The sequence below is a fragment of the Ovis aries genome, chromosome 19 (assembly GCF_016772045.2).
Source record: "Ovis aries strain OAR_USU_Benz2616 breed Rambouillet chromosome 19, ARS-UI_Ramb_v3.0, whole genome shotgun sequence".
NCBI classification, from domain to species: domain Eukaryota; kingdom Metazoa; phylum Chordata; class Mammalia; order Artiodactyla; family Bovidae; genus Ovis; species Ovis aries.
Window position 1 is genome coordinate 21,928,922 of NC_056072.1, and position 13,199 is coordinate 21,942,120.

The following is a 13,199-nucleotide window of genomic DNA, read 5'->3' on the forward strand; positions in this document are numbered from 1 at the left end:
CAGCGTCTCAACAGCCCAAGAAAACTGTTCTCCTAACCCAGTTTTTCAGATGGGATTCTCGAGTCTCTGTTTTCCTGCTTACTGCCCTCAGTGAGGGAGCCAGAAGTACATGAAGTTCAGCTCTAGGGATACAGCTCCTTGATCAATATCATTCTTTCAAACTCTTGAGTTGGTAGGCCGTGGGGTAGAAATAGACTTTGTGGTAGAAAGTTGTAGGATTCTCAGATACCTCAGGTTGATGACCTCTTGCTGCTGCTGCTGCTGCTGCTAAGTCGCTTCAGTCGTGTCCAACTCTGTGCGACCCCATAGATGGCAGCCCACCAGGCTCCTCTGTCCCTGGGATTCTCCAGGCAAGAACACTGGAGTGGGTTGCCATTTCCTTCTCCAATGCATGAAAGTGAAAAGTGAAAGTGAAAGTGAAGTCGTGTCCAACTCTGTGCGACCCCATGGACTGCAGCCCACCAGGCTCCTCCCTCCATGGGATTTTCACTTCTTTCTGAACTATCATAGTAGAAGAAAAAGCTGAGGACAGAAGGAAGACCCAGAATGAAATGTGTTTTATCCACTGAGTCCTTTTGAAAAAAGTGCATATCTTAAAACATCAATGCTGAAAACAGTGACTGGCATGTAAAGGTACTCAATAGACACTTTGGAAAGAATAAGTGAAAGTCATGGTGTAATTATGATAGGGAATTCAAAGATGCTTAAGAGGGACTTCCCTGGTGGTGCAATGGTTAAGAATCTGCCTGCCAGTGCAGGGGATGTGGATTTGATCCCTGATCCCGGAACTAGGATCCCACATGCCACAGAGCAACTAGGGTCTCATGCCACATCTACTGAAGCCCATGCACCCTAGAGACCATGCTTCACAACAAGAGAAGCTACCACAATGATAAGCCCATGCACCACCACAACTAGAGAAAGCAAAAGAGTTCTTGCATGGCAACAAAGACCAGGGCCACAAAAAAAAAAATTTTTTTTTTTCTAAGAAATGGGCCAGGAATGTAGAGTCCACTGGAGAAAGAGTGAGCAGGAATTAAAGTTATTGGTGCTGAATAAATATGTTTATCCCCTTATTCTCAAACTTCCCCCTAATCTTCCCTGCCCCGCTATACTGTTAGAAAAAATAGAGGCTTACTTGGAAATATGCTGGAGTGAGGCAAATTGAGCAGACTCATCTACAGCAGAAAGACAAGAGTTTATTTTTATTTATTTATTTATTTATTTATTTATTTTAAAGACAAGAGTTTAAAGCCAAGTATCACAGATTGGATTCTTCGGAAACAGATGCTGAGACAGAGCTTGGTGTGCAGACTATTTATTAAGGATCCACACCTGTGGGAGGGACGGGGAGGAAGCAGGATTGGGCAGAGGGAGAAGCCAAGACTGCAAGGCAGGTCCAGGAAGTCCCAGCCAGTCCCTCGGGGGTGGGGCTCTGGGGTATAAATGACCCATAGGATTGAGCTATGGGTGAACCCACATGGCTGTGCCTTTATGCTCCTGCTGTGGTTGGTCGTTGGTGACTGTGAGGTGGTTCTTTGCAACTCTCCTGAAGGAGCTGAGCGCTGGAAGCTTCTGCTCATACCATGTCCAGCAGCTGCAAAATCGTTCTTTCCTCACAGAAGAAAGCAATGGTTGGTGCAGCTGGCTGGTGCTTCTCCATACCCTTCTGCACCAAGTGAGATTCTCTGGGGGTTCAGGCCTGCCAGCAAACTGGAGTAATGTTTTGAGTCTTGTGCCAGGAGGGATCATAACCTATTTGGGAGCCTGGGATGTCAGAAACCCCTGGTGGAGGCTGATACAAGTGCAGTGGGGCAGGGTGGGGGGTGTTGACCTGGACACCAGGCCCACCTCCCAGTCAGGGATTGAGGTGAAGGCGAAGATGGGCGGTTGGCTGGAGCCGGTCCCTGTTTCCAGTTCTGGTTCCGCCCTCCTCACTCTGCACTCTCTGTTCCCCAGGCCGGACCACCCGGTTCTCCACGTCTCCTGGAATGACGCCGTCGCCTACTGCACGTGGGCGGGAAAGCGTTTGCCCACGGAGGCCGAGTGGGAGTACAGCTGTCGAGGAGGCCTGCAAAATAGGTACTTGAAGGGTGTCCCCTTGCTTAATAGTATGTGGAGCCTCTTTCTAAATCCACTGGAACTTACTCTGGACAGCTGATTAAAAACCACAACCACCAGGGCAGTTCTTTCCTACTGGGCTTTCCTCACGTTGGTGAAGTTCCTTAGGAAACACCCAGGCAGAGGCGGGCGCATGGCTGGTGGGGTGGGCGCCAGCCACGCAGCCCCATGCCCGTGCCACGTGGTCCTCCTTCGAGCCCCTCTGGCAGGCTGCCTTCTCTTTTAGGGGTTTCGTATTTTAGGCGTCTCCTCTGTTTCCAGAGCCATGAGACAGAAAACTCACGATTGGGCCTCAGCTACTAAAAAGGCTCCTTAAAATAGTGAAGGCTTTATTAAAAAGTGCGGTGTGATGGTGCCCCTGTATGCTTCCGTTTAAGTCCAGAATGATGGCTGCTCTCCCAGCCTCCTATAAGCCCCTCTTTTAGTGAGGTGATTTATATCAGGCCTCCTGAGTCCTTGGGAGAGACTGATGTTGTTGTGAGCTTGACATGATCTCGTTGTGTGGAAGTTAAAAAAAATTCCTGATTAAAAGCTTTATGTATTAAAAAAAAAAACAAAACTCACTTTGAACAAGCGAGCAGTGTGCTCTCTCCCTTTCACTGCCTTCCTCTTCTTGACTTGTGTCCAGAAGCCTGTGCATGTTTGACAGGCTAATGCCTGTGTCTCTTCTGACAGACTTTTCCCCTGGGGCAACAAACTGCAGCCGAAAGGCCAACATTATGCCAACATCTGGCAAGGCGAGTTTCCTGTGACCAACACCGGGGAGGACGGCTTCCGAGGGACCGCGCCTGTGAGTAGCAAGGTTCAGAGGGCTGCAGCCACTGCGCACGGAGAAACCACTAGAAACCGCTAGACATGAGGGAGAGTGTTGCTCACTCTCCGCTTTACGTCTTGTACCCTTTCTGCCTTCATCCACTACCGCACGAGGCAAATACTAATACTTAGACGTTCTTTTTCGTGACACTGTTTTCTTTCCAATTCTATAATACTATAGAAACTTTGAAAAAAACCAGAAGAGTTGCAAAGGAGAAAATTGAAAGAACCTGGAGGAATCTTATCTCAAGATAGATAACCCCTATTAGCATTTTGGTGCAATTCTTCCCATTCATTTTTGGTGTTAATGGTACTAATAATTGCTAGGAGTTAATACTTGAAGTGTGCCAGGCATGATACTGAGGTATTTGCATGAATTATCTCAGTTAATGTTCCACTCTGTAAGGTAGGTACAGTTATCCCCATTTTTTCAGGTGAGCATTCTGAGGCAGAGAGAGGTTAACTAACTTGCCCAGGGTTACACAGCTGGAAAGCCACACATCTGGGATTTGAACCAGGTCGGTTTGTTTCAAAAGCCCATGCTCTTAACTACCATAGGTGCCATGTAAATGTTTCTTGTGTTTGTGTGCCTATATATTTTTTACATGTTGCTTTGGGGTCATAGTATTATATTTAAAATCCTACTCTCCTTTCCCTGTGTAATATCAGGAACATTTTGTCTGGCATTAGCAGTTCTTCACAAATACGTGTCTTTTAGCAGCTGGATAGCTTGTCATTTAAATTAACCCTAATTTATTTGCTCCTTATTTTTGCAAAGTTACATCTGTTTTTTTGCTGAATAACAACATCTTGTGCATAAATATTAAATTGTATCTCTGATGATTTAAAAATAGTTTTTTTTGAGGTATAGTTGATTTACAATGTTGTGTTAGTTTCTGCTATCCAGCGAAGTGAATCAGCTACACATATGCATATATCTGCTCTGTTTTTAGATTCTTTTCCCATACAGATCAATTCTGAGTATTGAGTAGAGTTCCCTGTGCAATACAGTAGATCCTTAATAGTGCGGTGGTTTTTTAAAAGGTAGATTCCTAGCAGTGAAATTAATGAGTCAAAGACTAGAAAACTTTCTTGGTAAGAGTTTCACGTACATAACCAAACTGTTTTCTGGAACGCATGTAGCATGTTTCCCTCCATGAGTATTCCTTTCTGTTTTTTTTTTTTTTTGTCAGCAGAACCACACACTAATGAAGCAATGATAAAAGCATTTTGTTTTCTCTTGACACATTGAGCAAAGATGTCTTGTGGTGGGAAAATAGCACTTTACTGGATTTGTTGTTACAGAAGATAATATTCTTTCAACAATCTTTCAAACAGTTGTCATTTAAAAAAATATTTGTGTTTTTAATATTTGTTCACACAAAAATAATTCTTCCAAAATTTATTTATAAATGTAACACACATATGTTATTTGGAGCATGACCAAGTGATTCCGGAATTTCAACTGAAATAATAAAAAAGTGAAAAAGACAATTTTTGGAAGAGATGAGGGATGAGAAGACACTTGACTTTTCTGAACTTCAAACATACTTTGAGCCATATAGTTAAAGCATTACAGTTGTTTTTGCAGGGGTGCAGAAGTAATGTTAAAAAAAGGTACATGAGAATATGTTGCCTTTAAATAGGCATAGGAACTCACATGTGTGTGCTTCTAAAATTTCATATGTATGAGTTAGGTATATGATAAAAGCACCAACACAAATCAGTGGGAATTGGATGTATTTTTCAACAAAGGCAAAATTTATTTGCTACTATACAGCAAAGTGAAGTTGGTTCTTTTCAGGTTTCCTTCTGGATAGCTTGTGCTCTCAGGTGCACATAGTTTTATTCCATAAAATGAGTTATTTGAGACCTTGAGGTCTAAGAGATCTCAGCTTTTTCTCAAATTGTACATGGGTAAGAAGGCCAGCTGTTGTCTCATGGGCCACTGTTGGCAGAACCTGCGCTGCAGGATGAACACAATAAGGAGCCCGATGAAGATGCTTAGGAGACCCCAGGAAGGGTGACACGTGATGTAGAAGCAGGACACTTAGCATATATAGTAGAAGCATATATAGTATAGGCTTCTGATAGACCAGGCAAATTACATAAGCACCTGTCAGTCAAAAGACCATGAGAATCGGTACTGGACAGTTATGAATATTTTACAGCACTTAATGGCTACAGAATTTCACATCACTATTTAGACAGGTGAACCTCCAAGGAAAAGTCATTTATTCTCAAGTCAGTGCATCTTCTCAGAAAATAACAAGTTCCGTATGAAATAAGGATACTTTACAGATATTAAGAGTGGAGAAGGCAATGGCATCCCACTCCAGTACTCTTGCCTGGAAAATCCCATGGATGGAGGAGCCTGGTAGGCTGCAGTCCATGGGGTCGCTAAGATTTGGACACGACTGAGTGACTTCACTTTCACTTTTCACTTTCATGCCTTGGAGAAGGAAATGGCAACCCACTCCAGTGTTCTTGCCTGGAGAATCCCAGGGACGGGGGAGCCTGGTGGGCTTCCGTCTATGGGGTCGCACAGAGTCGGACACGACTGAAGTGACTTAGCAGTAGCAGTAGCAGCAGAGTTAGAACATTTAACTGGGGATGTTCAGAAGATGTCTGCCTTGGAGGAGATTCAACAGAACTCACCTGAAGAAGTTGCCATGGAAGTTCCTAAGACAAAATTAGAACATTTACCGGGAGCCGACATGAGAAATACAACCTGAAGAGGAAAAAAACCAACACGTTGTAGAGAGGTCACTTCCACCTTTGTTTGGAATGAGACTTGACAGAAGATTTGTACCTTTAAAGTGGGACTGTTTATCTCAGGTCCTCCTTAGCTTCCTTGTTGTGTTCACAGGCCTTGGTCCCTTGAGAGCAGGAATCAAACTTCCAGTGATGGGATGGACTACAGTGAAATAGCTCCCTCGCCTGCTGTTTTATTAGTTTCACTCTGGTTTTAAATTGAGTGAACTATTCTGACCACAGTGAACCTAAATAATTGGTTTTCTGTTTTACTGGGCCTCTGTTGTAAGTTATTAGTAGTTTTACTTTTCTTGCATATCTGCTCATTCACCTGAAAATAAACATGTCGGAAGTATTTCTTCTGAGCTTTCTGGAAGGAAGTTTTGGTTGGTGTGATTAACTGAACAAAGAGCAGTTAAAATTTTTATACTCTCATGTGGCAATTTTGGGAGTGGTGACCTCCAGATTTTACCTCACTTAAACATCCAGTTATTTACAGAAGGAAGACCCCTCAAACCTTTCAGTAGATGCTGTTATTGATGTTTCCTCATCTTAGGGTTTAACAGCACCACATAGGCTAACTTGCTTGCCCAGCGTTTGTTGTGTGTTGTCATGTAAGGAAGACCTTAGGCTGGCTGACCTCCGTTAGTCTGCTCTCTAAGCCTGAGAAATGGTTCCTCCCTCCACTTCTCCACTATCGTTCATTCCATCTTTCAGTTGCTCTCATGCCCCTTGCTCCTTCCCATCTTTTTGCTTAAACAAATTATTTTCTTCTTTTCCTTCCAACTATTTTTCTGTCTTATTCTTCTTCATTATCTCCAAATTTTTGAAAGAACAGTTTATGCCTTTGACCCCTTCTCCTTCACTGTCTCTCTGACCTTTGACCTCCGACTTTGAGTCCCATAAGATGCTTCTACCTTTGTGGAGGAGGGTTCATCTTCAGCTCGAAATCTCTCCCTCTAGGGAGTTTCTGCATATTTTCTTTCATTCTCTTACCCTACTAATCCCACCCTGCTTTTCTAGATTGGATGTTTTTAATTTTTGGCATCATCATTTTTTCTCCCTCATTAAAACTCTTTCACGTCTATGTCATCAAACCCTTTCTGCCTTCAGTCGACATGCATGGAGTTACTGAATGAAGCAGTGAATAGGTACTGCTGTTTCCATAATGAATGCTGAGTTTGGAAGCAGAATGGTAAAAATTTTCAGCTTTCCTCATCATCTGGATTAATTTTTTTTCTGAGTAGCGTCATAACTTTATTGAAGTGCCCTGGATTGCCCACATATCAGATGGTTCCATATTTATGTGTAAATCTAAAACCTTCTGAAGCCAAATAGAAAATTAATTTTATTCCTTTTAGTTCTACTTCATTAATTGAGAAAAAACATGAACTTACAAAAAGATTTTTTAAAAAGAATCTCAATGATAATATTTTTTTCACTTAAAAATAAAAGTTTCCTTCATGTATCACCATTTCTCATAAAATATGTTAGCAAAAAGTTTTGAGTCCCTAAAGTAGCAAAACTTGTTCTGTATGCATTTACTATTCAGTCAAAGGTTTTTCTCTGGTCCTCCTCCCCACCTTCCTTTGTACACAAGCTTTGCACTTTGGTACCATGTCTGTGACATAATTATGTGGCAGACTGTCTGATCTACCTTTGAAATGTGATGTAATTGCTGGCTGAAGAGCCTGTGCAGCTTGCCACATACTTCCAGGTCCCAGGGACTGCAAACTTTCTTTGTTTTATAGATAGCACTTGATAATGAATTTGCAGTTTCTCTATAATAATGTGTTTTGATAATAATGACTCAGGCTTAAAGATAAGCTGGTGAGTTGGAGGGGGCTGGTGGAGAGGACAGAATTGGCTTGAGGTCTTTCCGTGCCTAAAGATGTTGTGGCCAACAGAGCTCAGCTGTGATGACAAGACTGATACTGGATATAATGCCGTTTCTCTTACACTTCTGAAGGTCTACAGATAATTTACCTGCCACTTCTCAATGAGATACAGATTTGACTTGTGATCAATACTAGTCTCTCTATTAAGAATTATTTCATTGACTTTCTTACCATGTAACATAAACTCTTCTTAGGTTTCTGAACTCCCTTTGAGAACTCAAAGCTGAAAAATATCTTCTGTTTTTATATTGGCCAGATTGTATTTTCACTGTTGGAATGAAAATTCATATTCATACTTTGAAGTACAAGGTCTTTGTGCATTTTTATACTAAAGAGGCTTTCTAGACAAGGTGAGTAGATTGACAACATTTCCCCCTTTTTTAAATTTTTAGGTTGACGCCTTTCCTCCCAATGGTTATGGCTTATACAATATAGTAGGGAACGCCTGGGAGTGGACTTCAGACTGGTGGACTGTTCACCATTCTGTTGAAGAAACGATTAACCCAGTGAGTATCAGTCTCAGAATATGTATTATGAAAAGGTTACACCCATCCTTTGGGCAGATTATGGTAGGAATTTCGTGTGTTTTGGCTATTTATGTACTATTGAAATTAATCTTGGAATTTCCCCAAGGAATATTAAGCACATCTTTTTTTTTTTTTTTTCCAACCTTAAGGCATTGTGTAGAAATGTCTGTGGACTTTTTATATGCTGCTGGATCGTTTCGGTGATAATGATTTGAGGAAATCTGCCTATAACTTTAGAAATTATATTCAGCCTCATAAATGTGATCAAAGTGATGAGATATATAAATAACTAGCAAAATTCATTAACGTTTGTTAATAGCTAGTGAGATCTGGTAGGTGGTATTTATCATGCTGCTAATTGCCTGAGTTTTCATTGGCTGAAATTTTGATTGAAGAACATTGTTTGAAGAAAATGAGAAGGATGTTTTCTGGGTGAATGCTGAATCAGGAAGTTGAGTCATTTGGTGATTATTTCCTGAACTCCACAGTATGTCAGTTCATAAACCTTGGGAATGTAGCAAAGCTAAGTTAAATTTTACCTTCTCTGCCATGGGAGGACTATTGACTGCAGTTCGTGGGCTACTCTGCCTCTAAAGCCAAGCTCTCTCAGCATATATAATAATTTAGACACTAAAAGAATTAGGTGTGCGGGTGGGAAGTATTTCCTTTAAAAAGAACATGTCTGAGTATTTCTTGTGTGAACAGATTGGGGGGGAAATGCCATTTAGAAATCCTATCTCTAGCAAACTAGACATTCATAAGTCAGATCCAGGAATATATATTTATACCCAAACTAGCTAGACTGGGAACTTAATATGCTTAATTTTAAACCTTAACCTCTTGAAAACTTACAAAAGGTAATGATAAAGACAATTAATTCTTTGATATCTTCTCAGTGGAAGGTTAAACAGCTCAGAGTAGTTGAAGAAATTGTCAGACTCTGTGCCTCGGGCCATTTTTTTTTTTTTTTTCAGGATTTAGGCATAAATTTGTGTGATATGCTTGATTTTTCTTCACAGAATAACACATGAGTTGCTCATGAATAATCTATAGACAGAAATCTCCTTTCTTGGGGGCAGATGAAAAAGCTGAATTCTTCAGAAATGGTCATTTCCTCTTTGTTTTCCTTGGCAGGGCTGGTGGAATTAGTGGTCAAAGGCAACCCATCTCTCCAACATGAGAATAAGGTTGTGAAATTTTCGGTGGGTTTGAGGTTGGGAGATGCCATTCTCTACTGGCACAATGTGACTTGGCGTTTGCTGTCAGAAGCAGAAATAGAATTTTTTTCCTCCCCTTAGATGAAAGCATCTGCATGTTTGGAAAGGGTGCACAAGGCTTCAAAATTCTGGCAAGTTGTGAATGTATTTCTGTGACCATCTGTTGTCGAGCTGAGTGCTTATTAGCTTTCAGTTTTATAATTGCTTGTGTTGCTTCTAAGGATTTACAGAAAAATCCATATATTCTTGTTTTCACAGTCCCAGGCTCTGATCTGGGATGTTGTCTTTGCTCTATAAATCATTAGCCTTGTAGGTTTCTGTCACAAAGGCCTCAGTTGCTTCCTGATTTGACTGGGATTAAATTCATCAGTTTGGAGGACTGAACCCCAATTCCCTTGCAAACTCAGACTCTATCATTCAAATCTTTACAACCAGCGCCGCTGTGTCTCTCATCTGTATTACCACATCAGCCTCCCAGTTGAGCTCCCTGGCTTCATTCTTTCTGTTCTGTTGCAGCTGGAATGATCTTTATAGAGAATATGTTTTACGCTCTCACTCCTCTGTTTCAAGAATAAATGAAGTACAGACTCTTGAACATGACTTCTGAAGGCTAAAATAATTTAGCCGTTTCTGATCGCTCAATGACCACAGCTTTTTCTTCCTTTCAACATTTCATTTTGAAACGTTACAAAAGTTCAGAAAATAGCGTAACAGAGACCTGTGTATCTGCCATTACGATTTAACATATACTGACAGCTTATTGTATTTACTGTATTTCTTTTAACCAAAGAGAAAGAACAAAAACTACTCTATCAACACTTGATATTTGTCAGTATTTTTAATTTAAGCTGTTCTAGTCTGTGTATATTGCTATCTCACTATGGTTTTTTAGTCATTAGGTATATATATATATTTTTTTATTTTATTGAAGTAGAATTTATTTATAATATATTAATTTCTGCTGTACAGCCTAGTGATTCAGTTTATGTGTATATATATATATATATATATATATACACACACACATATTCTTTTTCATATATATGTATATATGCATGTTGCTGCTGCTGCTGCTAAGTCACTGCAGTCGTGTCCAACTCTGTGCGACACCAGAGACGGCAGCCCACCAGGCTCCCCCGTCCCTGGGATTCTCTAGGCAAGAGCACTGGAGTGGGTTGCCATTTCCTTCTCCAGTGCATGAGAGTGAAAAGTGAAAGTGAAGTCGCTCAGTCATGTCTGACTCCTAGCGACCCCATGGACTGCAGGCTACCAGGCTCCTCCTTCCATGAGATTTTCCAGGCAAGAGTACTGGAGTGGGGTGCCATTGCCTTCTCCAGTATATATGCATACTTTATATATATTCATATACACACATTCTTTTTCATATTCTTTTCCGTTATGGTTATCACAGGATAGTGAATACAGTTCCGTGTGCTATATTGTTGTTTATCCATTCTTCATATATGAGTTTATATTTAGTCCTCATATATTGAAGTCTGTATCTGATAACGCTCATAGCTGTTGACCAGCTTCTGTTGTGTGTCGTTCTTGGGTTTTGGGTACATCTTATTTTCTTATATGCTTCAGTATTTTTGATTGAGTACCAGACATTGTGTGAGGTAAACTGTAGAGACTGTTTGAGATCTGGAGAGTGGAATCTTTCTCTGGAGCAGGCTTATCTTTGCTTCTGGAAACTTACATATCATCTTAGCTATTCTAGCCAGTAATTGAGATGATTTGAAGCTCAGCTTCAGTCCCTGTGAGGGCTAGATGTGTATAGCTCTTCAGGGTGCCAGCCAGCAGGCTAGGGGGTTTCCATGACTCTTCTTCCTTGGAGGGCCCTGTGAAAGTTCCTCAGTTGTGTCCGATTCTTTGTGACCCCATGGACTGTATAGTCCATGAAATTCTCCAGGCCAGAATACTGGAGTGGGTAGCCTTTCCCTTCTCCAGGGGATCGTCCCAATCCAGGGATCAAACCCAGGTCTCCGGCATTGCACGCAGATTCTTTGCCAGCTGAGCCGCCATGGAAGCCCTAAGCTCCAGTTGTTTCCTTGGGGCCCATGAGTCTCTGCAAAGTTCTGTTCAGCTTCTCAGTATTATGCTTGCTGCAGCTGGAATCAGCTGACCTCTGAGAAAACAAGCTCACCTCTTTGGCCTTGTCTTCAGTCTGGGATTTGAGCTCAGCAGTTCTTCACAGCTCTTGATAGTTCTCACCTGAGCTGGTTTAAATTCCCATTTCTCTTCGAGGTCTTAATTTATATGCCTTTTTTCCCTACGGGCTGTGTGTCTCCAGCACCTAGCAAAGAACCTGATCCTGTAATAAAGCCAGTTCCAGATACCTAGAATCAAAGAGAGTTTGATCACTGTTCATACTGGAGGTGTTTCAAAAGGAAAAGCTAGTTAAAAACATAATATTTTCAGGGTAAGTTTTGAACCAAAGTAAACATTTCAACCCAGGAACGGACCTCTTCAGTGTCATGTGTATATTTTAGCTCCAAGACTAACTCATAATGGCAAATACTTTTCAAGCTTCTTTGGAGAACTTGGGAACAGTCAGTGCTCTGTAGGCAGAGGCTATTCAGGGAATACCTTTTTCTTGTTCAGTGACTTCCAGGGAGCAAAAGTTAATCATTAGTGTTTATTTTATTGGCTAGTAACACCTTGTATGCTTTGTACACAAAATCCTGGGAGAGGCGGAGGTATTTGGCCATATGGAGTGAGGGTCAGTTTGGTCTTGCCTGGTAGAACGTTCTGGGGAGTGTGCATGCATGCATGTGTTTAATTTTTGAAACTGCTTAGGTTGATAGCCTGTCTTTCTACACAGGTGCAATCCAGAGTGTGGCTGCTGATGCTACTTTTTTAACCCAATTAAGAAGTAATTTGTGTGTGTGTGTATGTGTGTGTGTGTGTGTGTGTGTGCATGTATGTGTGTTTTATTTTGCAGTTACTTTACCTGCTGCTGCTACTGCTGCTAAGTCACTTCAGTCGTGTCCGACTCTGTGCGACTCCATAGACGGCAGCCTACCAGGCTCCCCCGTCCCTGGGATTCTCCAGGCAAGAACACTGGAGTGGGTTGCCATTTCCTTCTCCAGTGCATGAAAGTGAAAAGTGAAAGTGAAGTTGCTCAGTTGTGTTTGACTCCTAGCGACCCCATGGACTGCAGACTACCAGGCGCCTCCATCCATGGGATTTTCCAGGCAAGAGTACTGGAGTGGGTTGCCATTACCTTCTCCTACTTTACCTAGAAACCCATATTAATCTCTGGAAGTGTGTGGTGGTGCTTGTATGCTTAGTCACTCAGTCATGTCTGACTCTTTGTGACCCCATGGACTGTAGCCCTCCACACTCCTCTGTCTGTGGGCAAGAATAGTGGAATGGGTTGCCATTTTCTCCTCCAGAGGATCTTCCTGACCCAGAGGTCGAACTCACACATCTTGCATTGGCAAGCAGATTCTTTAACACTGAGCCACATGGGAATCGCCCAGAAGTGTGTGATACTTTCAGTCAAAGACTATATAGAACTTATCTAGCATCCTAATTTCCCACACATACATCCTTTCTTCACTACCCTAGTAACATACCCAGGGTACCATGGTACCCTGGTTTACTGGTGATGTAAAAGGATGGAGTAATCTGTAATATATTTGCCACTCTCACTTAAGGTACGCAGTTTCATTTGGGCAGCTTTTTTTTTATCCTAAGGGAAAGAAATATAGCCTTAGAATTAGTCAAAGTAATGTGGATTTTAGCTCTACCACTTGATATTAAAGGAATCTCTTTAAGCTTAGGACATACCTTAAGTTTCCTTATATACAATTGGGAATAATTATATACCTATCTCATGAAATTTTTGGCAAGTTAGATCTGAT

At 41.5% G+C, this 13,199-nt stretch overlaps 1 protein-coding gene across 4 annotated transcripts in view; it reads left to right on the forward strand.

Annotated features, from left to right (window-relative positions):
* The window catches only part of SUMF1 (sulfatase modifying factor 1), a 98,930-nt gene that overhangs the window by 39,180 nt on the left and 46,551 nt on the right, over positions 1-13,199 (forward strand). For 2 of the 4 annotated variants that reach the window (XM_004018312.5, XM_042235925.2), the window contains exons 5-7: positions 1,960-2,082; positions 2,797-2,911; positions 7,979-8,092. In XM_004018312.5, the coding sequence (XP_004018361.2) occupies positions 1,960-2,082; positions 2,797-2,911; positions 7,979-8,092 (352 nt within the window). The remainder of the gene's footprint in view (positions 1-1,959; positions 2,083-2,796; positions 2,912-7,978; positions 8,093-13,199) is intronic. The other 2 variants (XM_042235927.1, XM_042235928.2) reach the window with 1 other exon arrangement.